At 40.0% G+C, this 9,883-nt stretch overlaps 1 protein-coding gene across 1 annotated transcript; it reads right to left on the bottom strand.

Moving 5' to 3' along the window:
* Nucleotides 1-5,519: 5,519 nt before the first annotated feature.
* On the bottom strand, nucleotides 5,520-8,328 carry LOC147890629 (serine carboxypeptidase-like). The gene is made up of 9 exons (XM_087390333.1): nucleotides 8,027-8,328; nucleotides 7,761-7,932; nucleotides 7,494-7,613; nucleotides 7,210-7,353; nucleotides 6,980-7,130; nucleotides 6,808-6,896; nucleotides 6,428-6,686; nucleotides 6,064-6,197; nucleotides 5,520-5,960 (listed from the first exon to the last, which is right to left on the bottom strand). Exons 1-9 carry the CDS (start codon nucleotides 8,326-8,328, stop codon nucleotides 5,796-5,798), a joined length of 1,536 nt encoding a protein of 511 aa, XP_087246459.1. The 3' UTR covers nucleotides 5,520-5,795.
* Nucleotides 8,329-9,883: the final 1,555 nt, after the last annotated feature.

Here is a 9,883-nt window from a genome sequence, read left to right as displayed (position 1 = left end):
CAAGATGAGGACGAGGACGATGACGATAAGTCGAATGAGTAGTAGTAGTAGTAGTAGTAGTAGTAGCAGCAGCAGCAGCAGCAGCAGTAGTAGTAGTAGTAGTAGTAGCAGTTTGCATATACTTTGCCATGTATGTCATTTTGTATATCGGCTCGTTTGAGCGATTTTGTATCACCCTTTTGGAAAGGGTAATTTTGTAACAAACAATGTTGTATATGTTCGACATGCATATGCTTTTGTTGCTTGATCATTTCATTTGAGCGATTTTGTATCACTCTTTTCGCAAGGGAAATTTTGTAATAAAAAACTTTTTTTTGTAATTACCCAAAAGAAAAACATTAGTGGGGCAAAACAGGGCTTGCTATGGCCCTCTTTAGCCTCACTAATGCTTTTTTTTAAGTTCTGTTAATCGTCGCTATATAGTGACATTTATCAGTGTCGCTATATAGTGACGCTTTATAGCGACCGTTCTTTTCCGACGCTTTTACTACATTAATAACAACGTTTGCGCCCGTTAAAAAAATTTTAATGTAAAAAACGGTGTTTTCGTCGGAAAAGGGCCTATGCCTTGTAGTGAATTGGCTCCAATGATTGAACATATGATTCCAATGATGACTCTAAGGGTAAGTAGCCCTTGTTCTTATTTTTCGTAGAGCAGGGTGACTCAATATATGATCCAATGATGACTCTTGCTGAAAACGACGATCATTGTTACTTGCCCTATGCACAGCGGATTCCACATCAGGTGCCAAGAAGTTGGATTGGACCTGGCTCACCACATTTTGTGGTGAAGGAGACTCAATATATGTGTCTAGCGAAGACCCATCCTTTTGAGTTGAGGTTGATGGAGAAGTAGAATGGTAGGATGGAAGAGAACTAGTGCTCCTAGTCATTTATTCTCGAAATGAGGAGAATGAAAGAATGGAGGACAATGCAAATAACTTAAATGCGCAGAAGAGTGAAGGAGCATTGTTTGGGACGTCCTAACCCTAAACCCCAATTTTAGAAACCCTAGAATCCAATAATTCAAACACCAAAAAATCAAGAAATGCATTGTTTGGGACATCCTAACCCCAAACCCTAATTGTACAAGCCCTAGAATCCAATTTTTTTTTTATAAATAAAAGCAATTCAAATCCATAGAGTATATCATAGAAGCCCCACAAGCACATTCCACATTTGCAATGTTCATCTGTGCTCTTACTCATACCAAGCTAGAGACAATATTCTGGAGCAAATTTGAGGAGTAAATCATAGTGTAGAGCTCGATACTTCAAGAGGAAGAGTCTGGGTATGTATTTTCTATCAAACATTAGAGATTCCATATGGAATCAAAATATTCCTTTTTGAAAAGTAAATGTTTTAAAGGTATTGTTGTTCACATCTTTTGTTTCTCAATTGAAAGGAATCTACATAATGTTGATGAAGTTATAACAACAGTTGATAACATCATCAACTTGAGCCATAACTTATGAAGAAACTCGATAACATCATCGAGTTTGACATGACTTATGACAAAACTCGACATCATCGAGTTGTGTCATGACTTATGACAAAACTCGATAACATCATCGAGTTGTGTCATGTGTCGTTTCCTAACTCAATACTATTATGAACAAAAAATGACAAAACTCTTCTTATGTTTGTGGAAGTTTAATTTTGATCTCCATCCCATGACAAAGGCATCTATATGTCTTGATAATAACATCAAGTGTACTCATGTCTCATGATAGAAGTTGATGATGTTATCAAGTTATGTCATAAGTTGAAACAAAATAGCAATGAGCTATAATATGAGTTAGAATGGGAAATTAGAGCTATATTTATGCTAGGATTATTGATTGGTTGTTGTAGGGCATATGTGCTGGTTAGATGGAATTTCCTTCTACAAGGGATTGTGTAGTAGTAGGTAATGGCCCCTTAACCTTGCACCGAGAGTGCCTTATGCTTTGAATGCTAGGGCCAAATGATGCAAGGCATGATTTGGGTGTTGTAGAGCTACTCGTGCTCTAAATTTTGAGCCAAAAAGCTCCCAAAATGGAGTCCTCAAAAGTTATGGCCATTTTACTATTTCTATATTTGTTATGACAAAATTCGATGATGTTATCGAGTTATGTCATAACTAATGACAACTTTCGATGACATCATCGAGTTATGTCATAACTTATGATGAAATTCGATGATGTTATCAAGTTATAGCATAACTTATGACAATTCTCGATGCTGTTATCGAGTTCTATCACAATCATGCCAAAATTTGATGACATCATCGACTTTCATCATAGCAGTCGCTACAACTCAAAGCTGTCATCAAATTTAGGGTTAACTTATGACATGGATCGATCATATCATCGAATTTTATCATAATTTGTGAAATTTTTCAGGGTTTACAGTACTTTTGGGGCGAAAAGAGACCTGCAAGATCACGTTCAAAATTATCTTTTTCACAAGTTTTCCCTGAATCGTCTCTCTTTTTCTCAAGGTTTTTCCTTGATCGCCTCTCTTAGAGAGTCACCTACAATTTTCCAAGCTTGATTTTTTGTCTCAGCCGCATAAAACTTGTCTTCTTTCTCTCAAACTTCCATTGTCATTTGCTCATCTATCTCAAATCCCCTAGCTCATCGAAGCTACCTTCTTCCATGCACAGGCTGCCTATCTCATAAGAACAAAGACAAACAAATTTCTTTTTGGTGCCATTGTAGAAGAAGAGCAAAGGCAAAGATATTTTGTTTCCTTTCCAAGAGCATGGCCAAGTACGTCTTATCATGCTATGTTAATAAATCTTTCATCAAACTCGATGATGTTATCAAGTTTTGTCATATGTTATGATAAAACTCGATGATGTTATTGAGATTCGTCACATAAATTATGGCAAAACTTCTTGATGTTATCAAGTTCTACCATAAGTTGAGTTTATGTTAGCTTTTGTTTACAAAGAGAGTTACAGGTCATTCATATAAACGGCACAAACGTATGAAACATGGCCAAAGACCAAAAAGAAGAAGAGGAGAGAGAGAGAGAGAGAGAGAGAGAGAGAGAGAGAGAGAGAGAGAGAGAGAGAGAGAGAGAGAGAGAGAGTTCACACAATTGCATCAAATTTTTTAAATCTCTCTGGCTGACGTGTGCTTTCTGGCTGATGTGCTCTGTTTAGCAAAAATGAAAGTTGGAACCAAGATGCGATCTCTACCAAAAATGAAAGCTTGAACTACCATTACAAGTTCAAAAGAATCAAAGCCTATAGCGAGTTTAACCCTTCAAATGAAAAGAAATGGATTTGAAGTATTTGAAAAGATGTCTGGCACAGCTTCATGAGAATTTGAGCATGCATTAATAGTTCGACTTCCACTGACAGTAGTGCACTTAGACCTAGCCCAAGGTCTAGAATGCAAAATTTGCTTACATAACAACTAGTCAAACAATACATACTCCATTTTTCATGCGAAGTAAAGCCAAGGGTTAAAATGCAATAGACTTGTCTTCTAATAGATTTGTCAATTTGTGCAAACTGAAGCTAGATTTGTCAATTTGTGCAAACTGAAGCGGAGGTTCTAACACGAAACAAACTAGATATGCAGTATAAAAAAGATTTTGCCATTGAACATTGAATTCATTAAATTTAATTAAAATCTTTGTTTTGCTTTCAGTGGATTTGCTAATATTACATACTAGCATTGTATCATTTACTACTTATTCTTGTAAGAGCACTTTATTATGCATCCCTTTAACTTGCAAAAACCTTCCATAAATGGGGAATGAAATGCTAACATATACTAGCCTAAGGAGATGTTTTACTTCCTCAAGTTCAATCTTCCAACTTGTAACCACCAAAATATAATGGTATAGAAAATTGGAATAAAGAATGAAGCCATTGCTTGAATGCCCCCTCTTATTCAGCCTGCCAAAGCATATCATTGCTAAATGATGCTTCCATTGCAACAAATTGTCTTCTTTAACTATCACATACATTTCTTAACATACAAATTCACTGATCATCCTATTTGAATCTCATTTATTAACATTTTCCACATGCCAAAATGGGCACAAACATTTATGAATGTGTAGGTATGGTGAGCAAAGCATTCACGTCATTGAGGAACGTGTAGTTATCGTGAGAAAAGCATTCATCTCCCCTTGACGCATATGCACCACATGAAATTTCACAATGCAGTTGCTTCATTGATACCAAACCCAAGTCTTGGAAAAAAATGTCACAAGAATAGGAAAGCAAAGCATTGTAGCTATTTCTATGGAAAAGCTATTTTTAGAGTTTATAGTCTAAAGATTTCATTCAAAGAGTTTACTTTTGCACAATGCATGCTTAAAAGATTGACCTTCATTCACCTAATATGATGCTAGCAATAATAAATTAGTATGGCAATTTCTCTATGTTGCAATTAAAATAAAAGCACACATCCACTTTGCTGATATGATATTTAGCAATATGTGAAAGTGCATGCTTGCCTTCTACAATCAAAAGTAATCTTCCTCACCATTGCCAATCATCATCTTTGCACGTGTCCCAAGTTTGCAAGCTACCTCCTGTGCTTTGTGCTAGTCATCACTCATTCTTAAATATTTGGATAAATTTAGAGTGCATCTTACAACTTGCTCTAGAATTTAAAATCACTTTGACTATTCACCTCCACTTTCCCAATATCTCATTCTCCAATTAAAGATTCACTGTCCATCTCATAGATTACACATTTGTATTAAATTTAGAGTGCAACTTGCAACTTGCTTTCTATGTTTAAAGATTATCATGACTATGATTGTTTCTTCTAGCAACTTGTATATAAAATATTTTTAGATTTCCTCCACATTTATGAGAATCTTTTCAAGAACCAAGCAAGTTATATTCTTTATTTAAAAATTATATAACGTACCCACTTGTTCAAAGCAATTATTGTTTCATGAAAAGACAAAAATATAGTTTTTCATGAAAAGTCAAACAATCTGTGTTGTCTCCATATTTATGTGTCCTAATGAGATGGAGTGTGGGAATGAATCATAGAACATATTTAAAAACCAATGGAATCCAAAGCATCATTTGTGATTCTACTTAGATAAGTAGAAGTTCTTTTTTGAGCATTGTTGGTACTTCATATACCAATATGCCCCCCACCCTTGGACAAATCTCACAATCAAATCTCACAATTTTCAACATATTCCATTTGTGTCCACCTTTGGACCTCCCTTGGACAAAGTTTTACAAGGAGATATGAGACAAAAGTGCCGAACCTTAGATGTGATGTTACCCAAATAAATAGGCTATGTACAAGGCTAAGGTAAAGTATGGTGGTATGTGGCACTAACAACGAGGAAGCAAGATGATTTACATAGCTCTTGAATTGTGATTAGGTGAGGCAAAAGTTGTGGATGTATACCTCATAGTTGCAAAGCTTGTGATATGTGAACATAGCTAGGTGAGGCAAAAGTTGTGGATCTATACCTCATAGTTGCAGTCTCTTGTGTAAGCACTTGTTGTTTCGTACAATCTTTCGGTGCTCCTCCTCAATAGGAGATTCTCAAAGAGTGGTCGACTTATGAGATCTCCTTTTGAAGTGCTCCTTGGCGAAGCGAGGGGAGACCAAAGCCATGTCATTGAAAAATGTAGTGATAATAGATGAGTGGGAGGATTTGGGGCCGTGATGATGTAATATTTTGGTGGGATTTTTTGAGGCTGGAGGAACTCTTTTTCTTTGTGAGCTAAAGGGCTGATATGGGAGAAAATATGAATTCCTTATCCAATTTACTTTCACGAGCTCGCACTCCACTGGCTTTGCGCTTCCTATTTTTCACCAGCTTGCCCTTGCACTGGCTTGCACTTCCACTCGTCGACTGCTCCTCCATCGTTGAGAGTCGTCCTCGGATTCTAAAGAAACTCCCCTTGTCCAACGCCAAATCATCTCTAGCGCAGCCTTCGGCTGATCCATCGGCACCATGTGCCCAGCATCGTGAACCTGCATCCGGCCATACCCCGATAACACCTCTCAACGAGAGTACTCAGGCAATGCTGCAGTTCATAAAGCATCTCTCATTGCGACTACCTTCTTCTTTGATTACCTTTAAAAAGGAGACCGGCCCTTGAGCTATGGCAGAACCCGCCACATCCCCGTCTACACTGAATGTCGTAAAATTCGTTTTCGAAAACTCCTCCTGCCCTGTCCAATTCATTGCCGATACCCATCTGAAATTTCCTGCAATTCGATCGATACATCATTTCTGCCTAAACTCTGCCAAGAAACATTTTAACGCCCCCGAATCCCGATTGTTCACGCCAGAGACATTTCGAAGAAATTGAGCGCCTAGATGCACTAACTCTGCCAAGAAACATTTAACGCCACCGAATACCGATTGTCCACGCCACAGACATTTCGAAGAAATTCAGCGCGTAGATGCTTAATTAATGGTTTGGGAAGCTCCTCACCCAACCAATTACAAACCAGGTCGTACTCCCCTGCGTACACTAGCATTCTAATACCAGCATGCAGAAGCGCAGGTATTCCTTTCTCTGCATTCCGCATCCAGTCAAGCATCAACGCATCGTATACTGATGTGCTGCAGGCAACCCACTCGTACCCGTCCACCCCAAGAGACTCTTGCACGTCAATTTCGTTCAGAAAGGTCATTATGTCCGAGAAGTCGTAGCATAGGCTACGAACACAGTCCTTGCGGATATCGTAGTACTGTATAGCAAACGGAAAAGCAGCGTTAACTTACAAATTCACAGAATAGTAAGAATAGAACTGTAAATAATTGACATTGGGCTTGTGAGCTTGGTAACGTCTCCACGAAACGTCGACGTACATTCGTGTTCCCCAGAAGCGACACGACGGAATCATATATTCTGTTGCACGCTAGATATGCAGCCGCACACATCACACCGCCTTCCGTTTCTGGCGAGAAAGAAACACAATTTAGCTACGTTGTGAGAACGTTTCAGACCATCAGCCTGGAACTTATGGAGAACTTGTCTTACCACACTTGCTAATGCTGGTCTCGCAGACGGCGTATCGTTTCTTGATTCTGCTATAGGCACTCTCATCTATAAGGCCCATTTGTAACGCGTAGTCAGCGTAAGCTTTGTACTGAATATCCGGCTGAGTGAGGCCATTCCCAATTGCAAAACCCTGTTCATCACCATCGTAAGCCAGTATCGAGCTTAACTAATGCTCTTGTAAGCGAAATTGAGCATCCTAGACAATTCACCTTCAAGTTAATGTACGAAGCTAGTCCTCCCACATTAGCCTCATGAATACGCGTAACTAAAGCTGGGATATAATGTCCAGCGTACGATTCCCCAGTTACAAAGAAGGCATTAGACCTGTAATCGGGGTGTGCCTCCAAAAATGCCTGCAAAGCAACAAACTGACGAGCTTTCAGGCCCTTACTGTCTGTGCTTGTTGCTTCGACAGGACTTGAATCTGCGCGGTTTCCAGCCATTGTAACTACTTCAAGACGTCCCCTTAGAGCTGAGTTGAAAAGGAAAAAACCTGTAGGAAATCAAACAAATCTTGACTAACTCCCAGTTCGTCGTGCCGAAGATCCCGATAGTCGGTGCTGTAGCTAAATCCGGTTCCGATGGGCTGATCCACGAAAATAATGTTTGAAACCTGGGCGTGCAAACAACGTCAGCGGAGTTGAAAAGTGGAGAGGTCCAGCGGGGAATTCAACTCAGTAAACACATGCACACTTATTGATCAGTTCTCCCGATATCATCCCTGAGAAAACAGTAGTGTGCAAGGCTGGAAACAACTCACTTGATCCCAGCCACAATCATTCCAGACGAGTGAGAGATTGCTAGAAATGTAGAAGGGCCCGTTTTCGTAAAACAGGGCCAGCTCGCTGCCACATCCGGGCCCTCCAGTCGTCCACAGCAGAAGGGGGTCTTCTGTCTTGTTCTGCCTGGACTCGAAGAAGAAGTAGAACATCCTGGACGTAAAGCAGAACGTTGAGCAGCAGCGATGAGAGCAACCACCACAAACACGACGGACAATGCAAATTACTACGCATATGTAGACCTCACCGGGCAGAATGAGTTCGATTGAGATCAAAGAAACCTGCATGGCCACCCAATTCATCAATGCTTACGTCGCCGTCGGCGTTGGGGTGGGAGATTTTGAGGCGGAGCTGTTTCTCGCGGAGTCGTCCCTTGGAGGGCGGGTAATCAATAAGGTGGGAGGGGGGGTGCATCTCGGAGGGAGAGAGGTTAAGGGAGCGGATGAGGCGTTGGGCGGGGCCAGGGAGTGAGATGGAGAGGCATGAGGAGTGGGCGAAGAGGAAGAAGAAGAGAAGCGAGGAGGGAAGGAAGGAGGAGCAGGAAGCCATAGCGAAGCTTGATTGGAAAGAAGGCAAAGAACAAAGCAAAAAAATATCACAGCAAAAGAAGGTGGCGAAATCCAACTAGCCCAAAACCTCGCGTTTAATATTTTTCATCAACTTTAATCAAATCTTCATGCCCGACACGTGGATCCTCTTGGTCGACCCCTGCTTTGCCCGACACGTAGCCATGCGCTGGTGGCCTTCATGCCGCCCACGTGTCCGCACACGTGGGCCACTCGTGCCCTTTTCCGGCTTCTTATTTATACCTCCCCGTAATTGGCGGCTATTTTCGGTGGATCCATCGTGCTCAATTTTCAACTAGCGAACCCTTTGTCTTTCTCCTTGGACCACTACGATGAGTTCTATCCATGCCTTGTGTAAATGGCTCCGAGGAGAACTTGGTCAACAAGTGAGTACAAGTACTCGTGAGCACTCCCTTAAGTTCTGCGAGATGCAAACAATTGTCAAGATTAATGGATGGCTTGCAAATGCAAAGAGATATGCAAATTGTGTGTGTGTGTGTGTGAGAGTGAGAGAGTGAGAGAGAGAGAGAGAAAGAGAGAGAGAGAGAGAGAGAGAGAGAGAGTTCTTTTTTTAAAAAAGTGTGTGTGTGTGAGAGAGAGAGAGAGAGAACCAATACAGAAGGGGGCCACTTGGCAACAAAGTGTGTGGGACACTTTTTAACAAAACTATAAGTAATAACAAGGTGAATGTCATTCACTCGGACTGCCCTAGGTATTTTATATTTTAATGCATGCCAACAACTCTTGTGTAAATAAGGGAATGGTCAGTCCAATAAGCAAAAAATAGAATTTTGTAAATGAGTTGTTAGTCTAGCATTGATCCATGTATTGTAGTTGCTTCATGTCTTGGCTAAGCATGAATTGTTGTAGATCCTAGAGTTGCTTTGTTTGTTTTTGCAAATCAATGTTACAGTCACCTAAAGATGTAGGTTGGCATTTTTGGTGTTATGTGTTGGATTATTTGTTGTAAGTGCCTTACTAATAATTGTGGTTCTTGTTCTTAGTGGCTTGTAAATGTTAATTATTGTAATTGTTTGAAGTGCGTTGTTTGAAAGATGGTGAGCAAGCATTGAGTTCCTTCTTCATATAAGTAATGGACTTGTTTATAGTACGTTGCGACTCCAAGCCCTCCATGTTTGTGAATGTATTTGAATCGGTGGATGTGAAGCAATCACTTTTTTTTGTATGTGTCTCTTGAAACCACATAATCATGCTGCCATATCCATGTGCTAAGGCCCTTAGTTGGAGTGTGGATAAGTATTTTTGATCGAATGTCCATAGAGATTGATGTCGAAGTCTTTGAATTTCTTGTAGTACCATTGCATCTACTTTGATATGTTTGCTTTCAATCTTTTGTATCAAGAATAGATTGTTTGAGTCACCTATTCTTGATAGGGTTGTGTTGTTCCTTCTTCTTCATGAAATCATAAGAGTGGTCTGAACTACAAGCATTAAGCTAGCATAATTCCATTCTTTCAAGGATCAAAGGTTTGCCAGTGGTACGCAGATTGAAACTGTTTGCGTGTGTGGTCTATCAA

This window comes from Dipteris shenzhenensis, chromosome 19, assembly GCF_047967505.1.
Source record: "Dipteris shenzhenensis isolate YYH24624 ecotype China chromosome 19, Dip_SZ_1.0, whole genome shotgun sequence".
Classification (NCBI taxonomy): domain Eukaryota; kingdom Viridiplantae; phylum Streptophyta; class Polypodiopsida; order Gleicheniales; family Dipteridaceae; genus Dipteris; species Dipteris shenzhenensis.
The sequence above is the reverse complement of the archived record's forward strand: the minus strand, read 5'-3'. Positions and strand labels throughout refer to the sequence as shown.